General features: G+C 37.2%; 2 protein-coding genes across 2 annotated transcripts; one reads left to right on the forward strand and one right to left on the reverse strand.

The window, feature by feature from the left end:
• Positions 1-10842, reverse strand: LOC112573262 (uncharacterized protein C45G9.7-like). The gene is given in 5 exon segments (XM_025253466.1): positions 1-8871; positions 9245-9303; positions 9306-9321; positions 9973-10125; positions 10792-10842. Coding segments are annotated over 5 exon segments (465 nt in total). The 5' UTR covers positions 10834-10842; the 3' UTR covers positions 1-8676.
• A 158-nt stretch (positions 10843-11000) lies between these two features.
• On the forward strand, positions 11001-23477 carry LOC112573441 (nucleoporin NDC1-like). The gene is made up of 15 exons (XM_025253823.1): positions 11001-11118; positions 11251-11371; positions 11744-11839; positions 12217-12391; positions 13648-13771; positions 15664-15772; positions 16297-16345; positions 16637-16772; positions 17190-17279; positions 17509-17737; positions 18176-18243; positions 19261-19375; positions 19799-19899; positions 20152-20306; positions 20691-23477. Exons 1-15 carry the CDS (start codon positions 11086-11088, stop codon positions 20752-20754), a joined length of 1665 nt encoding a protein of 554 aa, XP_025109608.1. The 5' UTR covers positions 11001-11085; the 3' UTR covers positions 20755-23477.
• Positions 23478-24300: the final 823 nt, after the last annotated feature.

Genomic DNA, 24300 nt, shown 5'->3' on the forward strand with positions numbered 1-24300 from the left:
TTTTCACAAATGAAAGACACTGTGCTCAAACAGTCAAATGTTTCTCTGTATCTGATCATCCAGTCTCCTACCAATGAAAAAAATCTACATTTTTCTGAATAAGTCATCAAAAGCGCCACCCAAAAAATTAACTGGAATTTACAGTAAAATTAGTCTTTTGAAAAGACCTATAATGTGGTGATCAACACCAGCATACATAACAAGCTCAAATCCCAGTCATTCAAATGTCTCAGATTGGCAAGCCATTTCCAGCTCTGTACAAAATAATGCTGACAAAAAGCTAACAGGGAAGTCATCTTTCTAATTCACCCTTGAATCCTCAGTTTCTGTAACTGCCTTGAGAAAATGTCATTTAAGCTGAGATAAGGTTTTGGAAAGCTGACATTCTCTGGAAACTGCCAGACACATGTACATTCATGGTTATTGACAAACGTAATAAATTCCGAGAAAGTGAAGACAGTGACAATAGCAACTACATGAAGCTGGCTTAAAAAAAAGTCTAATGATATGAATGCTTTTACCATGCCAACCCGCAAACTGCATGCACTCAAGTGAACCAGAACAATCAATCTTTCTGTTTTAAAAAAATTTCATTCCATACATACTGCTGTTGCTGGCAGTTCAGGACTTTAGAAATTAGTCTGTTACTTGCAGACACCAGCATATGACCAATTTTCAACTCTTATGAATTACAATAAAAAGACACTACAATTAGGACGCATGGTCGATATTATGACCCAATTCCAAAGGACAGCATATTTACGAGAAAGTTTAAGCCTGGAGGCCTAATAATCAGCAGCATCTGTTTACCTGCCAGCAATATGCTTTAAGGCCACTGTTTCAATGCTAACCCTGAGCCTCAGAATTAGCCAGTAAGCAGCTTTTAACACGATCGAAGTTATAGCTGTGATAAAGCAGGTGCCATTTCTGCTAGACAGCTGCTGGGTGGACCAGGATAGTTTTCTGGCAGCAGGCCCAAGCAGGCCTCAAATCAGTGACTTGCTGTTTTACAATCGAGAATACCTTACCACAGAACCTCTCCAGCAAGTCTGATATACTATGCTTTGGACACAAACATCCTGCAGCAATGAGCATGTTATTAATTGTACTTCAGAGGTTATGCACATATGCCATGTGCATTGTACAACTTACAAAAATCTTACATGATGATCTATAAACTCTACTATATTTCGTTACCTTTGTCATATAGTCTTTAACACAAACTGGTCACTGCTAATGGCATGCATAATGCATACAATGGTCAGGACAACATGACCTGCTCAAATTGAATCAGCTTTGAATATGCACAAGCAGTTGTGAATCTACATCTTGGTACATATTATGCTGCAAAAGCCCCAAAACTGACATCCAATAATAAATTTGTCAGAAAAAGTCATTTTACTCATCAAAGCATATTAATGTACTTATCCATGTACCTTAAAACTAATTTATCTATTTTTCTCCAAAAATATAATTACGCTCGCACAAGGAAATTAACAATTTTTAAAATCTCTATTAGAAAAGAACTGGCTTAAACGATTATTAAAAAAACTAATATATATTCAACGAATTAACAAATAAAATACAACAATCATACATAAACAACATTCAACATCAAAACCAAATAATCTAGCCAGCCTGGCAGTGTGCATACACACTGGGCATCACTACACAGCACATTGTTCTTGCAGCACAAAGCCATAGTAAGGGCAGCATGCCTGTGTAGTTATGTACACCCTAAGGTGTCCTTCTGTTAGGTATATAGTGGTCCCCTGTCATTTAAAAGGGCTTAGAATACTGTAAAATGCACTCTCCCATAATGTTGTGTGCTTCAGTGCACATTTTGCTAACATTCTGCTATGCAGTTAGCAAAACATTCTGTAATATCTTCTTTTTCCTTTCTGCTCCACTCACAGGTTTTGTGCATCAGAGTTTGCATACACATACATTTTCCATGCATAAAAGTACACACATGGTTCACTCACTCTCTGAAATTTATGCACTTTTATGTTTTGGGGGGAAAGAGATTTGAATGGCCATACAACCCAGGTCTGCACTGAAAATGCCTCAAGACACTGTGATAGATCAGCACACACCCTAACATCTTTCAGTTCTTGGCACTCATAACCAATCTGCTTGGTACTAGCAGAGTATCAAACAAGAAAATACTTCAGTGGCACTCATCTTGAAGAAAAGGAAAAACAACTCTTATCAACCTAGAAAGTATGAATCAGTAAACTGAAATAATTATCATGTGCACCTCCAAAAATAATTCTATATATGTACATTCAAATAAGAAAGCATACAGCAAATCCCCCTCTTGAAATGCCAACAATTTTATCCTCAAAAAAGATCTGTCTCCATTATATATATGGCAAGAAGATTGTTTGCTGTACTTCCTAGCCATATTACTATCAGTGTTAGTGATTCTTCTTAAGCTACATTAGGTCAACTTTAGTGATTTGTCTCCTAAAACTCTAGTTATTAAGCTAGGGTACGACAAAATTAAGAATCCCCAGAACGGCCTGTAAAAATGAAGTCATAACAATTTCATAGGAAATGAGCCATGGTAAGCATTACGGCTCCATTATTCAGGCAAGCTGAGAAAGTTATAACAGCTCAGTTATTTGTAGACTGCCATGCCATCCAGATCTTCACTAAAGAAACCATTTAACTGTAACCACTGGCCGCTTTGCGAAAATGTTGTACCAGTTCATTCACAACAATTGGGTTTTGTCAAATGAGTTCCACTACCAGTTTACTCAAGCCTTTCTCAAAAGTCCATAACCTAAAATGCTGTGGAAAGAAATTCTAAAAAAAGGACAAGGAGGAGCTTGCTGAGAAAAGGTTTACAATTAGAAGAAAGGTAGAACACAGCAGAGGGAGAAGGTTTGGGGAATAAACAAGAATGGCACGATGTCAGCAGCAGGTGAAGCAGGACCTGCATCAGAGCAAAATGACATTGATCAGTCACTGAGAGACTATGCACATAGATTATGCTGAAATGAGAATAAGAAAAAAATGAAAACTAATCAAAACAAAAGGAGGTAAAACACCAAACAGTCCGCAATGTACAGATATGTACAAAGTAGTTGTGAACTGTCACACAACCCTACCAGCACAAAGTAGGCTGGCCACATATACAAGTCATCACAGCCAGCACTCTTTTGAACATGGAAAAGTATTAGCTCTGGTATATCCACAGCCTGATTTTGACAGTAACCAGAAGTAAAACCAGACCTCCTTTCCTTTCAAAATACGCTGAGACACCTGAAGGCAGAAACTAGATTTTCAAATACCTCTCACTCCTGTGGCTAGTTTTGAAAGATCTTTGCTCGTTGTTCACTCAATACCGCACTAAAACCCAGCCTTAAAAAAAAAAAAAAAAAAACTTTCCCTGATGTTGTGTAAACCAGTTTATATATTTTTGTTGTTGTTGTTCATACAGCTCACCTCAAATTACAAAACCATCGGTATGGATCATCTATGAAAAAAAAATACAACGAAATTAAGCACACAAAAAAATTACACAATTTGTGCCTGCACATTCAAAATAGTCACTGTGTCAAAAATATACGATGGCCATGACAGTTGATAGTAAACAGTACATAACCATGAGCTGTTCTGGTCTGCATGTAAATATTACTTAACTATATACATTGACAGCATCTTCTCCTTGCTCTTAATCTAGCATCAAACGGAAATACATTAATCAGGAAAAGTAGAGGATTCAAATAACTATTTTTGAAACCTCTACTGAACAGGACATTCTTCATGAAAGTCGCTATAAAAATCCATGACAGAAGCTCAAGCCTAAAGTGTGCAACTGGTATTCCCCAAAAGTAGTAATGTCTAACAAAAGAAAGTTCTAGAAATAAAAGACCAGAAAACTGATAACAAATTTTTCATCAAAGAGTGCTCAATGTGGCTCATGTAAAGAGATCATTCCAGAGCAGAAAATCAAGGTCAATGAGTGTTTCATCCAAAAGTGTTTCTAATGTCTCCGACAGTTTGCTGTTACAAAGGCTAGATGGATACACAATATACAATGTTAAAATGACCTTGTGAAATGAACTGTTAAAATGACTTTGTTTAAACACTCATAAATAATTATGTGACGTTGAAATTTAGCAAAGGTACCAAGCAGCACTGAACTCACAGAACACTCCTTTAACCTAATTATGCATTAAGTATTTTTCATGAACAAGAATACTGTACTATGTTTCACAGTTAAGAATGAATAAATAAACAAATGAATAAACAAGAATGCAACAAAGTAACCTTAAAGTTATTGAATAAATCAACAAATAATTAAATCTAACATAGGCAAGAAGAAAAAGTCCAAGCTTTCAGTCTCTAAATCATACAATATCTGATCCTGCACATAGCTAGCCAGAAAATGGATTAGGTCTGCAGAAGTCAGATTCTGCCCTTTATTGTCAACAGCAGTAAGTCCTTCAAGTGTCCTACCAATAATTACTCAAAGATATGGCTCTCTTGAAATGAAGTTGTTAAAGAAACTGGATGCAACCTGTGAAGCAATGTTGCTTTTAACAATTCTGAGGAAAAGTTAAAAATAAGATGATCTTTTATAGTGGTAGACTGAGTGTCAATAAAATACATGAGATGCAAAAATATATTACTGACGTAAAAAAAGTAATAAAAAAGTAAAAAACGTATGATGTGCAGAAATCAAAGCATTTTCACATGACTACAAAAGATGCATGCTGCAAAGGCTTTATTATAGCAAAACATGTACAAAACACCAGCCTCCTTGTTTAAATTTAAAGGTGTGAAAATGTCTTCGATTATGAATTTAAAGCCCTTCTGATAGCCTTCTTGCCTACATCCACATATCTGTAAGTGTATTTTTTTTTTAACAAAATGGCTTTCTTACCTGGGGAAAATTATCTAAAGAACGTTGCCTTAGAGTTGCAAAAATATTTATGCTATATCCTCATTTGACTGAAAGCCTAAATTCTAAACATCAGTTATCTCCCATTGCTATCATTCTCTTCCTTTTGTTGTTCTTGCAAGGAATGCTAGGGAAAAAAGTGTATATATAATACATAGAGATATATACAGTAATAAATCTGCTACTCATTGTGACAGGTTGAAAAACAAGCATAAACACCAGTCATATGCGACATACACTGAAACATCATTACAAAGAAAAAAATCAATTAGGACTTTGAAAAATGAAGATGATCAGAAGGAATGTAGGCCTAAGCTGACTTTCACAAAAAAATGAGGTCCTTTTGCCCGTGAAGCATTTTCGTTAAAAGTGTTTCTGCAATGGTATGCTCCATGATCTCTAAAACATGCAACTGACCAATGGAGGGGGTGGAGACAAAGATGTGAATCAAAAGACAATCACATGGAACATGGGCTCAGAATAACTGCCAACACACCAGACCAGTTACAGGTCACAAAACTTGTCAAGTCATTTCACTCACTACCTGACAGAAAAATATTTAATCACCTATCATACTCTTTACAAAAAACAAAAAAATGTCACAATATTTCACCAAGGGTCAACCCTGCTGGCTAACCAGCTAAGAAATTCTTTTTAGAATCAGCTTGTTTAAAACTTTTGACTAACAGCACATGATACTATTTAACTTTTCACAATCACGTGAGCACAAAATAGGTTGTGCTTCACAATTTCTTGTTCATTTGCAATGGTTTTCAATTTTACATACTCAAGTGAACAGTAAAGAGTTTTTGACAAGTCACCTCCTGGGAACTTTCTGCAATTTCAGCACATCACAACCATAACCTAATCATCTTTGCAGAAAACGAAAGACAACTAGACAACCAGTATGTACTCTTAACCAAAAAAAAAAAAAAAGGCAAATTGTTTTTAATAAAGTAAATGGGCAAGTAAATTCTGGTAAGATCACTTATCCTAATTACAGGGGAAAAACTGAAGAAAACATGAAAATATTCATTGTAGAAAACTACAATAAGAAAATAAAAAATAAAACAAGTGAAAATTGTTTTTCATCAATGTTAAATGAGATTCTGATTATCATAAAGTAACAAATACAAATTTTTGAGTCTTCAGTTTCTCCCTAAAATTCTAGCACCATCTGCAAAAGATTAATACCAAAAGAAAAACTGTACATTTTCCATGTTCCCAATAAGAAAATCACATTTTTTGGGAAAACCCTGTTGCTTAAATTTGACATGTATTACGGGAAGTCTGTGTACACAGAAAAGGAGGATTGAGAGTGTTTATTTAAAAACAAATGGTAGAAAAAGTTAACTTGTTAAGACAAAAGAAGAAGCCCTCTTACTTAAGTTTTAAAAAAATCAAAGAAGAGAACGAAACCCTGTAACAAACTAAAAGCATTTCAATAAATAGCCCTACATCAGGTTATGGGGTCTTGACTAGAAGAAGAAAAAGCACTGACAAAATAGGATGCACTTACAAAAAATCGCATCATCCATGCACAAAGAGCACCTCCATTGCTCACATTGGCAAACACATAGTGTCAACATGAATTGTTAGAAGAATTGACAGTCACTATACCCAGCAAGTTAAAACTCTTGCAGCTTTTAAATTTTGCCTAAATAGCTCTTTTTTAATAAAAGTACAACATAAAAGATGCTTTGTTTCACATCAAAACAAAGACCTGTTTAAGCTATTCTGGTTTTTTATCTCAAGATATGTCAGTGTGCCACAACAAACTACACCAATGTTTATTATTAGCTGAATTAATACTATTTTAGTAAATATACTATTTGCCAACTGTTCCCCCACCAAAAAAAAAAAAAATCACTCAAAACCTCTCACTTCAGCATTTCAGAATGATAAAAGGCACATAACACACTGAAGCTTGTAGTTACTTTTGGCGAGGAAAGACCGACAGAACTGGTACCTATGTCAAAGCACCAGTCGCTGAAAATCAAGCAGCATTGCTTCACAAAGGGTGATGAGGAAAGTTTGATTTTTTTCCATCCGTACACCTACTGCTCTGTGAAGATGCAAAAGCCTGGAATGTGAGACCAGTAGTAGGCTAATAAATGACTGCTAAGATTAAGATACTTTGTCCTGACACCAAGCTGAAGATGGGTGGTACAGAACAAGGAGAGGTCTACAATGGGGTTCATTACAAGTAATATATCTATTTGAAAAACACACAGATGATATCTGAAAGACTTAGGTACCAATGTTAAATTCTCACCACAATTTTTCTCTTTTTATGTAATAGCTACAGTTTACATACACAGAGCTTAAATGACTAATACTTTTTAAAAGAATTTGATGATATTGTAAATAACTTTTACTCATCATTTTTTTTATCACTTTTACAAGGGCATCTATGATAAAAGTTCCATCAAACTACATTCAGAGGAAAATTTTTCCCTGGTACCAAATTTGAGAAATTGTGTACTCAAGAACCATGAAAATACACCATAAAAACATGCACAGGAGAGGGGTTTTGAAAAGCTTGGATGTCTTGTTTGTAAGAGCCAGTGTGCTTGTCTGTATTCTGTGCAAACTGAAGTTTTGTCAGTACAGCTACACAGTATCCTGATACTGATAGTAGCGAACTCAAAAGAATTTTGAACAGCCAACAGGTCAATGTAAGACAGTTCTCCCTTCGCATAAATTTGGATTATGAAAATTTGACTATATGCAAAAATTCTGAAAGAAATATGCATTCGAAATATTATAAAAATTCTGTGTGCAAAGCAGATAATTTCATTTAACAAATCTGTTGATTACAGCAGTATAAATGTCTGCATTTTACCACATTTTATGACTTGATCAAAGGTGTTTAAAAATGTCTTTAATGTATAGTGTAAGTGAAGTGGATAGATAGAAGCAAATGTATGTAACATTTTATGTAAAAACTGCGTTACATAGATAAAATCAATTTACGCAGAAGTGTGTGGAATGCTCCAAGCAAGAACTATCGGTAGGTTAAGAAATGAGGTCATCCCAAGTGAAAAAATAGGGGCAAAATGAAACAAGTAAAAAACAGAATGGCTAACTTGGCCTCTCCTCATATTTTCATCTTCACAAACTAAAAGGAAGGAAAAAATGAAACAGAAAAAAGAAGTTAAATTCTGAGGGGGTAAAAAGCACAAAAATAGCCAAACGCAAGAAATGCCCCTTATAGGAAATGATAAATCACACTGCCTCTATTTCATCAAGCATATTTTTCTCTCATTTGTATTTATGTGTCTAAGTGAGCATCTGCTGAAAAATGCACTCAACATATATCTATGCAAGTTAATGTCCAGAATCGTTTCTGGGAGTAAACCCTAAGCTCCTATGATGCCTGATGTACAAAAAATACGAGGTAAGACTGCTTCAATGCAGAAACTTCCCTGTACAGGCCCCACTTTTAATCAGCATCAGTTTCTACTGTATTCTTACTATACTGGTCTCTTAACAGATGTTTATATGCAATCCTATATAACTATCCTAAAGTAAACAGTAATAAGACTTGAGTCTTCTTTTCATGACTCCCTTTCCATGAAATCTGATGGTAAAATGCTTCAGAAACCTCACTCAAATCACACCAACTAAAGACCTAGGCGAAAGGACAGATTGTAATCTTATGCAGTTTTCATCCTCAACAGTCAATGGCCAATTTAAGTGAATTGCATTCCCATGTGGCAGTACATTCCTCTACCTGCTATTGATCAGCTAATGACCCATCAGTACTGCTGCTGATACTGGGGCTGCTGGTAGTGCTGTGGGGCATATGCCTGGAACTGTGTCTGTAGGTGGCCAGGCCCCTTCTGCAGCTGTGGCATTCCCTTGCGGTACACTAGCATTTTTAACACTGGCTTCTTGCGGATATTCTCTACTGCTTGCTTGTGAGTCACAACTGTGAAATCCTTGCCATTCAGCTGGAAATAAAAGTATTATTATAAAATCGGACACAAAAATTGTCTATCACTCACTCTCTCATACACACAAGCATGGGTGCATGAAAACACATGCAAACATATTCACACACGGAGGAAGGGAGGAAGAAAAAAAAAAAAACAGCAGAAAAAAAGAATACTGACAGACCAAAAATTGTAAAAGGCCAGAGCAAGAAAGCAGCTAAAAGATACAAACATATCAATATTTTATTGGAGGCTGGCTGCTGTCATTGATGACAATTATTCAAGTTCTTGTTTACTCCTTTAGCACCATAGCAGTGTCTGGTCTGTTTATGACAATTGGTACATGCACATGTACAAGTACACACACTACCCACACACAGCCCTCATGTACCTGTAAGATTTTGTCATGGAGCTGAAGCCCACACCTTGCTGCTGGGCTCCCTTCATGATATAGGTCACATAGATACCCTGCAAAGAAATCAGGTCATGCAGATACCCTGTGAAAGAAGACATCACACAGATGCCTGTGACAGAAGACATCACACAGATGCCCTGTGAGAAAATACAGGTCATGCAGATGCCATTCTAAAATAAACAGGTCACTGCTAAAGAATGGGAGATAGGAGTGTAATAGTCACAGACATCTGGGCATTCCTAACTGACTATAAACAATCATTAATACAAAGAAATCTGTTAATTCTTTATCATATGAATGACCATCTATATATATGTGGCTTAAAAGCTGAATTTTCCTTGTATGGTGGGAAAGAATGGATTAGACCTTACCGAGGAAGGTCAAGGTACTCATCAGGCTAGATAAAAGTAACTGATGAAGAAAGAATTCTAGGGTTACCAGCAATGTGTGCTCTTCACCTCCCTGCCTTGGTCCTTCCCTGCCATAAGCTTTAAATTCGACCTTTAAAACCTATACATTTGTAGACTATACCAAGTCGGTGACAAATGCCTAGACATCGGTGATCATTACAGGGTAACACTATTTTTGTTTTTACTCCTCAAAGTATACACAAAGCAAACAACTAACATGGGTTTACTTAATTACTATGATTCTATTTCATTATGATACTAAAACAGATCATATAAAAACAACAAAGTGAGCACCTTGTCTGGATATCCCTGGGGGCTCTGGGAAGGGTCTTGATCAATACCTCCTCCAATGCGGAAACCACACCTGTAGCGCTGTTTTCCATCTGGTTCATATACTGGATTACCTTGTATATCTATGTCTGGTTCTTTCTCTAGCACTATGGGAATCTGAAAGCACCATGTTGAGTCTGCACAGCCAATTTTTTTCAAATCAAATCTTTTTTATTCTGGTATGAGACGAAGGTACCCTTAGCATATGAGCTCATCTGAATGAATATATGTTTAAAAGGTAATCAGCATGCATGCACTTACCTACCCACTCCTAACCAAAAACAAAAAAGCAAATATCGCAAAAAACAAAGGAGGAAAACCTGACCAGAAGAAAATTTGAAGACCTGACAGTAGAGATCAAAGTCTAGTATGAAACTCAAAGGCAGTTACTGTCTGATCCTGTCTATAAACATTAGAATAAGACAACGTTGCCCACATTACGCTTACCATTGCCATATTCGCATTACAATGTTCAATTCAGTTATTTCGGTAAATTTGCTGCTTTAAGATCGCGCATTTACAACACTGTAATGCTTTTCTAATGGCCTAAAATCGAGGGGTCAGGTCTACTGCAGATTAATTCTTATAGGGTGTGGACCTTGAGGTTTGGACTTGTCTCTTCCCGATGGTTAGCTATTAACTTTAGAGCGCATTAAAACTCTATATGGCTAATCATTCAAAGCAGCTTAGTTGGCAAAAGTTTTAAAACCAAAACTTTCCATAAGAGTGCTTTGCATTCAATATAAATTGATTAATATCTATGCTGACAAGAAAACCACTTACACTATAACATTCCAGCGGTTCGCCTGCTGTATGACCAGCCATCTTGCTTATCGATACCGGAAGTGTGAATATTAGTGTCGTTGTTTAATGATAATTTTTAATTTTCGTTTGGATCTTCTTTAAATATTTTAAATATATTACTGTTAAATATTCTATAATTATAGATAGATATCATTTTTAACATTTTTTTGCTAAACATAAACTCCGATCTCTAATTTTGTATGACCGAATGGCGCTGTCTTCGAAGTGATGGACAACTAATGCTTTCGATGAACTGTGTTTGTGGTCGCAGAGATGGAGTCTGTTGTTTACTGGTATAGAAAAGAGGTGGATACAATTTTATAATGTTCTCAGGATAGTTACTGTATCAAGAGGGTCTTAGATGTTTGTTGTTTCTGTCATTTAGCTCGTCGAGAAAATGACTTTTTTTTCATACGATTTTGATCTTTTCCCCTGCAGATTCATTTCTGGCGAACTGCTGGAAGTCTTTTCTGGAGTGTCGTGTGCTTACTGCCTCTAACAACAGTGTATCTGTTCATATGCCATCTTAGTTTACTTCATCCTTGGCAAAGCATATCTGGTAAAACTCTTTTTCTCAATTTTATAAATTCTTTCTTGCTATGAGTCTTACTATAAAACCTTTAGGGTTAACTAGGAAAAAACTGAATTGTGAACCAGTAGGTTCGACGGTCACCGGCCATATGGACTTAGCTGGGGCAATTTGACTCAGGCTGTGGGACGATATGATCAGGGTGAAATGATAGGCCTAAGTAGCGAACTTTGTCAGCTGCTGTGTCTATCCAGTGTCATCCCCACCACCGACAACCAGTCCTGGCAGACCAGCTTAATCGTCAACTGGTTCAGTTAAAAAGATAAATGAATTTACTTAAGTTAAACTCCAGCATGATGTATTTGTAACCCATTGTGCCTTGGCCTGTCTTCTCTGTCACAGGGTTTGTGACAGATTTAGCATCGATTTTCTTCCCATTGGTATACTTGGTGCTGACAGCTGTCTTGCTGGGAGTGGCATATTCTGTTTCATACTCAGGTGAGAGAGAAGAGAGTACATTAGTTGTAGTAGTTATGAATAGTGACATTTCTTTTATACTGATGTTAAAGATCATCATGAAGAATAATTCTAATTCTAGCCTCTTTTTCAGAATTGTAAAAAGTTTCAAGCTGTTCTAAAGTAAAATTGTACCCATCATAAATTGTACTTAATGTTCTGTAGACTTTTTTCCCTGGGCGTGATTGAGGTAAGTTTGACCAAAATGATTGATTTATAATTGGTACTTTTTTAATTAAGAATAATAATTTATTATAGAACATTTATGAGACTCGATCACCATCAGGTTTGTGTCATGTCTTTTAGATTGAACACAATTGTGATATGAGTTTATTACAAGATTTTGTCCACCATTGCAGTAACTCCCAGGGTGCCAGAGACACGCCTACAGAATTACTTGTACCTCTTCAGATGGTCATGCTTGCCACACATCTTTGCCTGTGTCATGGGTGGAGCTTGTGTGGCATGGTGTTGCACACTATTTATAGGTCAACGCTTCTATGGCCTCACCATTCAGCAAGTTACCCCAGAAAAGTAAGTACTTATGTGGGATTAATAAAATAATCATGTCATTAGTAATTGATTATGATCATCCCATAGACAGATCCATGAGACTCGATCACCATCAGGTTTTTATTCTTTTTTAATTAAGAATAATAATTTATTATAGAACATTTATGAGACTCGATCACCATCAGGTTTGTGTCATGTCTTTTAGATTGAACACAATTGTGATATGAGTTTATGGATCTGCGAGTTGCTGTGAGCTCTGTCCTGTTGAAAATTATATCGCTTGTCAGGTGTAATAATAATAATAATGATGTGAGCTTTTATAGTGCAGTATCTCAGCCAAAACCAGTCTTTTCACGCATTACAAACACAAAAATACAAGACAGACAAAATTCCTGTGGTTTTGTTAAGGTAATTGAAACACCAGTTCGTTCTGCTGGATGACATTCATAGATCAAGATGTCAGTGAAACAGATCTACATTCATTGGACTGGAGCGGAATAGATAAAAATCAAACACATAGATCAGAGTGTCCAGGTGATCACAAAGAAGAAATTATGGTACAATGTTGAAATTCATGATCTATTTGGCTATGATGTAAAGTCTATCGCAGGGACGTCTAGTAAAAATGAAGAAACTGTGATGATGTTAGCCAGAGAGAATTAACGGGGATATTAGAAGAGAAATAAATGTAAGCCACAAGCAAGTAAACAGTCAAACATAATGCCTGTGACATTAGGAAAAAGTGCAGATTGGTACAATAGGTACTACAAGCACAACAAATCCAAGAAGAAAACGAAAATGCGGAGAGCTGGCCCCCTCTAGCCTGTTAGGTAAAGGGATGCCACTCTCAATCAGTTTTGAAGTTGTGTAACAGTTTTGAAGTGTTACAAATGTCTTTACAAGGACTCAGAAATATACAATTTGTTTGCAGTCTTTTGCACAGCTTCTTGGGAAGACTGGTGGTTAGGGTACAACTGTATGAGAAGATCACTGACTTTACGTCTGCTCAGATATGTGGTTGGAAAATTTCCCCTGCCCACCCAGAATAGGCACCAGACTTATCAGGGGAGGTAAAGACTATGGAAAGAGAGTGGGGCTTCACCTTCAATATGCCATGTCCTTGAAGTGATGAACCATTCATTTTTACTATGATCTCTGGGATGTGGGACCCTTTTGCCTTGACATTTTTATGCATCTTCTTAAATGATTATTATTTACTATTGTATCTCATTCCTCTTCAGCAAATTTTCAGATGTTTCTATAATGATTGCTGACAGGGAGACACTGGTGATGAACGAGGCTCACCTGTTCCTTGTGATGTCAGGTGCTGCTACCGGCCTTCTTTACTATATCAATTTTCACATGCAGCAGCAGAATTACCTGGCCTTTCCAATACTGCAGGTGAGCATTTGGGAAGATGATCGGATTAATATGCTAGTGCTTTTTTTCCTTCAAGTGTTGAACAAGGGGGGAACTATTATTACTCAGTTTCCAACTTTTCTCAGAGATCATAGAGAGAGTAGTTTTTACTTAGTTCTGGGCTTACCTACAAGAGCGCCAGCTTATCCCACATGCTCAGTCAGCTTATAGACCTTTTCACAGTACCAAAACTACTTTAATTAAAGTGACCATTGACATATTATCTGGCCTTGACAGTCGTGATGTTTCTGCCGTAACTCTTCTGGATCTGTCTGCTGCATTTGACACCATCGACCACTCTCTGTTCCTTCATAGACTGCACACCCTGTACAGGATTTCTGGACCTTCACTAGATGGTTGAACTCCTATCTCACTGATAAGACGCAGACTGTGTTTGTTGATGGTCAAACATCTCACCCTGCTCCACTGTCTTGTGGTGTCCCCCAAGGCTTGGTACTTGGCCCAGTTCTGTTCAATTCTGTATATGAAGCCACTTTCATCTTGCATCCAGGTGCACAAGGTTTCTCTTTAATCATATGCTGATGACACGCAACTTTACTGCTCCACTCCATCAGCTGAGTCTCACTTTGCTACCAGCACCACAGAAGCCTGTATTGGCGATGTCAGGGACTGGATGGTAACAAACTAACTTATACTCAACAATGATAAAACAGAAGCCCTCCTATGTTTGAGAAAAAAAATCCATCTTCACTCTTTTGTCCACCAAATCACATTAAGGTGAGCAAAACAGCATCACCTTTGCGTCCTCCGTCAGGAATCTGGGATTCATTGTCACTGCAAACATGACTCTTGCTAAGCGAGATTCAGCTGTCTGTTCAGTCTGCCTGTTATGAGGTACTCAAAATCAGTGCCATCTGTCACATTCTGTCTACACACGCTAACAACACTCTTGTCTGTGCATATTCTATCCTGGCTTGATTACTGTAACTCCTTGCTTGCTGGCTGCCCTAAATACCTTCTTCACAAACTCCAGAAAGTACAGAACTCTGGTGCCCAGAGCTAAGAAATGGAACCATGCCACTCTTCTTCATTTTCTGCATTGACTTCCCATCCATTCTCGCGTCCATTACAAACTGTCCGTGCTGTTTTAATTTCTTTGCTGGTTCCTGCTGTGACTGTTTTTCTGAACTTTTCTTCCCTTACGTCCCAGCTCATTTCTCGTCTCGGGCATACTGTTCTTTCTCTGCATGTGGCATCTGTTTACAGGGCTGGCTGCCTTGCCGTAATATAGCCTAAGTTGCTGACACGGCATAAAACACCAACACACACACACACACACACCCTTACGTCCCAGCTAGACAACTGTACTCCTTACCTGATGATCGTCTCCTTACTCTTCTGTCACCAGAACAATAACATCGCCACAGGATTTTTAGATATTATGCAGTGAAGCAACGGAATTCTCTCCCTTTCCATATCGGCCACCTACCCACTATTGACTCCTTTAAGCGTGCTCTGAAAACGCACCTCTTCCAGAAACATGACTCCTAGCACCCTTTCCCACAATGCTAGTCCTTTTTTACACTCTTCCCTGCTTGTCTTCCTTTTGCAATACCATGATACTCTCAGTTCTTGTTATTTGGTTCCTCTTTGCATTTTCTGTATTTTATTTTATTCTTCATTAGTACTGTTGCTTATTTCATAGTTCATATGGTTTTTTTGTTGTTGTTTTTTTTTTTTTCCTGTCCCTCATATATTGTCCATTTCTTGTTCTAAGGTGCTAAGAGCATGCTCCTTAGGAGTGTGAATACGTGCTTTACAAATATTGCATTTATTATTATTATACTCAGTTGGCGGACATTAATTTTTTTTTTTTTAATGCAAAGATGAATCTCTCTCCCTCTTTTTTTAAGAGAGAGAAATATTTCCGTGTGCGAAGTGAAATGGTCGAGCACGCATGGAAATGTATCTGGTTGGCTTGTACAGCTGTAAAAAGTTTCTTCATATTTTACTTTCTTTTCGGTAAGTGTTGATGAATCACTATTCAATAAAACATGATCAGGTTTAGTGTGTGTTTGCATGCATGCGTACACATTTGCCAGCTTCGTTTCTTACTTTTAATAATTTTTATTTTTTATCATTTTGTAAGAACTCAACCACCCACATCATTTAATTGAAAACTTTGTGCACATGTATTTGTACAAGTACATATGATTTTGTGAGAAGCAACTTGTATCGTGTAACATTTGTTGGTATTGGTGGATACATTGTGTTAAAAAAAAAAAAAGGCATATCTTAATTGCTTCAAACCTGGCCTCATAAGCAGATCTTGTCTATTTTGGTGGTTACAGCACCATCATCTTCCTTGAGAGCAGATTCTAGAAGAAGAAATATAGATGAATCAAACATTGGATATATCATTGAAGGGAGATGCATGTTTTTCATGATGCCATTCATTTTTAAGTGGGGGAAAAAAATTATCAGATAATTTTCTAGGGCTTGGTGTGTTTAATCTCTGTGACACCAATTATCTGGTCTGGTTTAAGGTGGACGAATAAGAGTGTGGATAGTGGAAGCTCTAAATGTGGATGATGTGTAAGTATTTTTTAAAATCTTATTTCACAAGACAAGATTACTTGTGCACTGTTATCGTCAATCCCTAGTTATTTGCTTATTTATATACTTATTTATTCCTTTACCTCTAAAGGGGCAATAAACAGTTCTGTTCAATTATTTATTCCTTTCAAGAGGTCCTTACTTTTTTTCCTAGTTTTCTCCATCCACATTTTTGTAAACATTTGTGGTTTGATGCCAAGTGTATTTAAAGAAATGGCTGAAGCACATAATCATGTCAGATATGGACAGAGTCATATTGGTCTTTTTCAGCCCTGCAAACCAGCGTCTAGATTCGCTTCCTGGCCTGCTGGACTTCTCTGTCTTGTGGCAGACTTTTCTCTGCTCCTTGTTCACCTGTTATAGTTGGACATTGACCACCATTCTGTACTGCGTCTATCACACACAGGTGAGTGCAGGTCGTATGTGGGTGTAGAATGGAAGGTGATCAGGTATGTGAAAATTAAGTTTTATAGCTTTATCACAGTCTGGTGTGATTGTAGTTGCTGAATCATCTGCATATATTTGCTGTTGACTCTTAACATTCTTGCAGAGGGCAAGACAATTTTTTTTTAATGAATATAAATCAACCATTCAGTTACTGGAATGCTGTAAAATGGCTATCACGTTTCTTCAACCCACAAAACTTGTATCTGCATTCTTGTTGATATATGGCATATTATCATAAACTGTCTTTGACTTTTTTTCATGATTTTTTGAGAAGCAACTTTGTCATCATTTTGTGAGATCATGTGCATTTTATTTGAAAAATGGTGTTTGTTTTTTGTTTTTTTTTAATTTTGCTTGTTTAACCTATGTGTAACAGCGCCTTGAGTTCCCAGTACTGCCTGGTTTTAATTCCCCTTCTAAATACTGTCTGAATGAGGCTCTGATCTGTAATGATGCCCTACTCCAGGTATGTTGTTTTGGAAAAAAAAAGTACACACTTTTTAAATTAAGCATATTTATCTTAAATTCTTTGTATAATCTTTACAGTGTTAACTGTGTCTTTGCTATTCTGATAGCTCTGTCAGCAGTGTTACAGTGAAATAACATATTACCAATGTTGCTGAGACATAACAGCTGTAACCTGCCAACGTGCTTCAAGCTCAACAGTCTAGAATAAATGTCTTTGCCTCCCGCAGCATCTGGCTTTCTTAGACTTGTCCCACCTATCCAGCACCAACATGGCTCGTCGTCAGGAGGTTTTCAGCCTAAGCCAACCAGGGGGTCACCCGTACACCTGGCGAGCTATTGCCAGCACCTGTCTGCAGCAAGTGGACATGCTGGTGACAAAGGTCCACATTGCTAATGCTGCAAAACTTGCCAGTGTGCCCTTGCAGCAACATCCAGAAAAGATTTTCCATACCACAGGTATGAACCTGGCAACCTACCTGGGGACATACACTTGCTGCAGCCATCACCTGTAGTTGTTCATTTTCTCTAAGATGTAGTATAATAGGATATTTTAAACTTTTTCCAGATGTCGACTGTCTTTTTGTGAATTGTGATTAAGGCATTTTTTTCAAAATTTTATAGATTTCTTAAGACGATCTAGCTTAATTGTGGTATATTATCTGTTCATGATAGGGGTAGTACAAAAGGTCAGTTATGTAAATAAGAATCGTAAAGCTAAGAAGGGTACTGGCCTTCTTTACTATGTCAGTTTGCACATGCAGCAGCAGAATTACCTGTTTTATTTGTAAATTGAAATATTCAAGTATTATTTGTCAGTGTCATATTTATGAAATCTAGCAATGGTTTGAAAGAGATTTTTAGTAGCATAATGCTCATAACCACGTTCATGGTTAGTTTCAGACGATGAACTGCTTAAAGATGTCCTAAAGACTTCATCACAAAAACCTTCACTCCTGTCAAGGGTAAGTGCCAGAAGGGTAAAGGGATAGAATCCAGTTGACTTTCCCAAGAACCTCTGAGAAATGCTTTACAAATTGAAGAGTAAGCAAATGACCGAATGGTGGAGAGGTGGTGTAATACTCTCATGGTGTCGGGAGTAGGTACCTGACTCCACAGTGGGTTAGGGAAGGTAAACCAGCAAGGGAGAATAAAAATGTCATCACCCTCGCATTGTGGTCTCTAGTCCTTCATTCCCCAGATGACCAAAAAAAAGTACGGAATACCTTTTTTTTTTTTTAATGATTTTACTTTTTAATAAGAATTCTGTCCACTCTAGCAGATCATCAGAACTAGTGCACCCACTAGTCTATGAAGAGAAACCAGAAGTAAACTATTTCTCTTACACTGTCTTGTTTTTAGAATGAGCCAGACCAGGTTCGTGGGTTAAGTACATAGGGTTTTCCAGCTGCTAGAGAAGTTCACTTTTGTTTGGCATATCTTGGAACGTGGGGAGGTTGTATGGTTACCAGCCCTAAGAAGACTACCAATAGAAAGGGTGCAGACAGAGGTAGCTACATTATTGTTTTCAGGATTTTGTTGTACAAGAAAGACTAGCTGTTCAACAGTTACCTTCTCTAAAGGCAAGGCATATCAGAAGTGATCTCAAAACATATAAGATAATTAACAAGATTAATGAGGATGATACTAACAAATTCTTCAAGTTTAATGGGATTTTTAGAACAAAGAACACAACTGATGTGTTTTTCCAAACAGGGAAACCCCTTTCTGGGTTTACCTTTATGAACACATAGAAATTTTATCTAATACATCTGTTAACGCATTTTAAAACCTAGATGACACCATAATTTTAAGGACTTGCTAGTACGATCATGTCTTGGCCTAGACTTGACCAATAAAAGTAATGCAAAAACAGACGATGTATCAGCCACAGGCTTAACTGATAGTCCTGACTTTTCTATTATAGGCAAGAGTAGGATCCTAGTATAGGTATTGCTAAGGTAGTACATATATCATTGCAGGTGCGTGCAATTCTTATGACCAAGCCAGTCTTGAGTTATTTTCTCATGGAGCTGCCCGATGCCAAGAGCAGACAACTCTTTGCCACCTGTCAAATTCCAATCTGGGCCATAGAAGGTACAATTTAAAATACTCGGTAATGCATTTAACATGTTTTAAACCAGGTGCTGTCATAAAAAAAATTGCAATTCTTGGCAACATGGAGGTCAAAAAGCTCATTGACTTTTTCCAATCCATGTACACTTTTTAGCATACATACCTAGCCTTTCTTATGAGTATTTTTAAGAAAGACATCTCTACTTCTTCTTCTTTTTTTTTTCATTGCTTCTTTCTTTTTATGTGGAGTTGTATGTAAAGTTTAGGTTGATTCTATTTTATCCAGATGTGAAAACAATGGTGGATATATTTATCTATGACCTATAGTGATGAGTGTAGCATTGGGTGCTCTAAAACAGATCACATTTACAAAACAGCAATATCATGAGATGAAAGGTGTTTTGTAGAAATGCCTATCTGAAGCCGCTTACATTTTTGTCACAGCCCTGTCTCATTTGGCAGCAGCATCATATAGGGAAGACAAATATGGTGTTGTGCAGCAGTCCTTGCCCACCATTATCACCTCGCTTGTTACTCTTCATGATGTAAGTTCAAGACCTCTGCTATATTGCTTGAGATTTGTCAGGATGTAAGATGTTAACCTTTAAAGTAAAGTGTCTGCAAAGGTGAATGCCCGGTAACTACTTTTCAGCTAGGCAGTGGAGCTTAAAACTATGACATAACTCTTAAGGTAATAATAATGTAATTATTACATGATCATGCCATATGGATTCATGACAGAAAATATTACGGAAGGTAATTCTGGTTTTACTGTGTGTTTCCCTTCTATAATCCAGAATGTTGAGAAATATTTCAAGCTCCAGCCTCCAGCATTAAGAAGGTATGGCCGCGAAACTCCAGTAGCTCCTCGTCTATTGCTAAGCCAGCAGCTAAGAGAAACTCTCAAGACGTCCATCTATCGCCTGACTGACACCTTTTCCTCTCATTTAGGGTAAGCTGTATATTTTCAGATAATGGCACTGGTTCTGATATACTATGCCTAAGGAGGAACTAGTTGAATAACTAGGGATGTTTTTTTCTGTGACTAGCATTCTATATAGTTTCAACGATGTGTTCAGAATTCACTCTGTTTTTTGTCAAGCCTTTGTTATCTGAATTATTGTTTCTGAAGAATCATATTTTAGTGAATAAGAAATTGGCATCATGTGTACACGGCGATTTAAATTGACCTCACTGGAGTAGGTGGTAGTACTGTTTATCTTTTTTGCTCTCACAGGATTCAGAGTTAGATCATCAGTTCATCTTTTACCTGTCATGTTGATCTCTTGACAGGAGTTCTTGCCATTTGTCAGTGAATCAGTCTATTTTGTTGCAGAGATTTACAACTGAGTGCCGACTGCTTAAAACGAGTGCGTCTATTTCTTGACTATAAGGAGTGATGATCAGCAAGACATTTTGAAAAACTTAATGCAGAAAATATGGAAACTAAGTGTCCTTTTTTACATGTGTTTATGAAGAGAGAGAGAAAGCAAAATTTTTTTAAATTTGAATACCTATAGTTGCTGAATGTGATTGTAAATATAGCCATACATGGATCATTTCAGCTTGCGAAAAGGAGCGTGGGCTAGGGTGTCATGGATGATAAGGTCATTGTCGATGTGAACCTGGAGATGGAAAAAGGCTAGTCTCTAGGGTGAAAATAAAAATACCACAAACATCTGTTCAGCAGTGGTTCTCAGTGACCAACTACTATATTCTACAAATGAAATGATCGAAAAGGATCTGTGGAAAAATGTCAAACCTATGATCAAGAAGATATGCATTGCAGGCTCCACGTGTGTGTGTGTAGCCACTCACGGCAGACTGCAACAGTGTCCTACCTGTGAGGCAAAGCACTAAGAGCTGTGGCCAAAGGGGGTCTTTCTTCACACCCAACTCTTGGGGAGCGGGCTTCAGATATAACCTCAGCCACACTGCTAGCTTTGTGGTATCCCCCAACAAGAGGATCTGACTGCACTGATGTTGAACACTGATTATTCCATGCAGGACCTGCTCACGACTCAAGAGCTGCCACCTGTCCAGTTGTTTCCCCTGACAAGTTATAGCAGAATTTTTGCTACTGCTCTCAGTCATCAAAACAACATGAGCAGTTACCCTTTTAACATGTCTAGTGTATGAGTTTTTAACCAGACTGCAGTAGAGTCTGTGGACTTAAGGAGTAAACCGTCATCTTCTGGTGCATCAAAACTGTACAGTGTGCACTCCTTAACCCCTTCTGAAGTACTTAATGTTCATGCAGTACGCATACCCACATGCATGCAGACACACAAAGAATGGCATGCATGCATCATTTATGTATTTTAATTTAAGCATAATAACTTTCATTTCCGCTCAGATATTTACAAAAATAATCACTACAATTTTATGCAACAATATCCTAAAGAAATAGTAGTCAATATAGAAATATGCAAGAACTGTACTGTGAACATGGTACCCTTTTAAACAAATCAAATTTTTTGTCGTCCATAAACCTGCAACACTTCCTCTGATGAAGTCTACAAAGAGTGGGTGAAGGGATGCTGGGTAAAAATTCTGGTTCCACAATGCATGTGCCTAGGTATGTGCACATGATTTACACAGAAATTTTATGTAGTTTTAATGAAACATGAGTCATTAGACCTGGCTAATACATTTTTAATTAATCTAGAAATACTGAGAAGGAAAAATGCTGTTGTTTAGAGACCATCCTAGCCTACTGACTGCAATGGAGGGTAAATGGAATGGTGGTGATGAAGGCATATGTCGATGAATTTTAAAAATGGCAATATATCAACAACATATGCATCACTTTTTCTGTACAATACCAATAACGTGCAGATGAAAATAGCTTAGCTGCTTGTGCAGCCCAAGTATTCATCACTAAAGCCACTTCAATGTAGACTGTAAAACCTGGAGAACTGCAACCATGCATTGTGTCGTACTACATACAGATCATTTGCATAAGACATGGAGAAATTTTATCACTTGAGACCATCTATCTCACAGCAGTTTTAAGAACCCCAACACACAAAGGAATTTGTTAGAAAAATAACACTCCAATCTCTTTTGTCTGATTTAAATTGCAGCAGGATAGTCCATCTTGAGATAAGCGATGAAACACACAAATGCTGAATCATATTTTGCATGCATTTCTCATGCATCTTAAAAATGTCACAGGCTGAATCTTGTGAAAAAACTATAGTGTGATCGACGAAAGAATTCAGGAGGGAGGACTACAGTGTCATTCATCCAAAAATTCAAATATGTGACCATGACAGGTTCTGGCCTTTGTTGATAAAAAATGTTTACTGAAGCTGCTTTGATAATAAAAAATTTTCAAGACAATTACTACCTGCAACTGGCAAGGAGTTCACTTTTATCTAATTTTTAGTGACCATGATAGCCACATTGTAAAGGTTCAAGAAAGTATTGTAAATTCAATCTGCATAAGTGACTTCAGACAGTTTATTTCATCACACCAAGCAAAAATTAGATGAAAGTTCAAATGCATATTGGAGAAGACCTCCGACACACTTTCTAAAGGAAACACTACATTCATTTACCGATAGGCATGTTGATCCAACCTTACACATTTCAACTGACCAAAAAATAAAAACATACGTGACCAAGCAGACAAATCCATACTCCCAGACAAATCACAACGTAACAGAACGAAATACTTCTGGTAATCCATGCAGTTAAATGACACGGGAAAAACTGACATCCTGCCAGTAGAGAAATGTGCACTGATCTTATCAATCAAATCTACTATACTGTTTTCTCAGCTGAATCACTTTATCAAACACAAAAATTGTCAACTTGTGAAAGGACGGTTTAGTTATACAAAGCTAGGGTTGTAGCACCTTGTTTCCTCCTGCTTTGCTTTTTTGCCCCCAGTGTCATCAGCAAGAAGCCCCAATTTCTGCTCAGGTAATCTGTTTTAAAGCTTCACATGCAAGCTCAGTGAATCAAGGTGAGACCCTATCAACGTCTTGTATCTATAAATTACGAAGAAAAAGAAACATAATCCAAAACCAGTTATTCACCTTAAAGCAAGATTCATGCAGATGGCCTAATGTGTTTTAACATATTACATCTGCCAGAATAAAACAAAATTATTGTTTTTCAGTGTCATCTGTTCTGAATTACCATTCTTTGCAACATTCTTATTCACATGCATACATATTCCTTGCTGCTAGTTCTGAGCTTATCCCTTGCACTCTTTGAAACAAATATATATACACTCTTATTTTCAAATGCTGATGCAATACTAGCAAACAAGTTGCATTTTCTTTGGTGCAGGGAATAAGGGTATAGAAAGAATGCATTTCATGTGGGTATTAAATGTTGCTATATGTACATGGCATATCTGCCTTACTAATAGTGTTGAAGAGCTGAGCAGTTAATCAAGAAAATGAAGAAGATCTGTTGCCCTGTGCAGCTGCGCTATGAAGGTCTGGGCTGCACCTCCTACTTTGTACACAGATTCAAAAACAGAAATTACTTGACTAGAACAGGAGTTTATTCCTAACAGAGGTTACAAATAAATAATATAAATGAAGAATGCCACTTGAACGAATGTTCACACCTTGATATACGCTCCTCTCTGACAATCTGCAACAAAATCTCTCAGTCTGCTGCATTCTAGAAAAGATCAAAACTCAAAAATGACAAGGTTGAACAGAAACATGGTTCCGCTGCCACACACACACAGACCACATGCATTCAAAGAAGAAAAGTCTGTCAAAACAGGCTAGGTACCTGTGGCTCCTTATGACACATTCTCACATGGTTCAACTTAGGGCAGGCACGTTTCCTAGCTAGCTGCCTTCAGTCAATACAAGTCATTCGAGCCATCATTGTGATATAGTTCTCATTCTTGTGAAGTATAATTTTTGTTACTTATAAGTGTATCTAATGATGCAAAAGCAATGTCTCAACAAAAC

The sequence above is a fragment of the Pomacea canaliculata genome, linkage group LG10 (assembly GCF_003073045.1).
Source record: "Pomacea canaliculata isolate SZHN2017 linkage group LG10, ASM307304v1, whole genome shotgun sequence".
Lineage (NCBI taxonomy): Eukaryota > Metazoa > Mollusca > Gastropoda > Architaenioglossa > Ampullariidae > Pomacea > Pomacea canaliculata.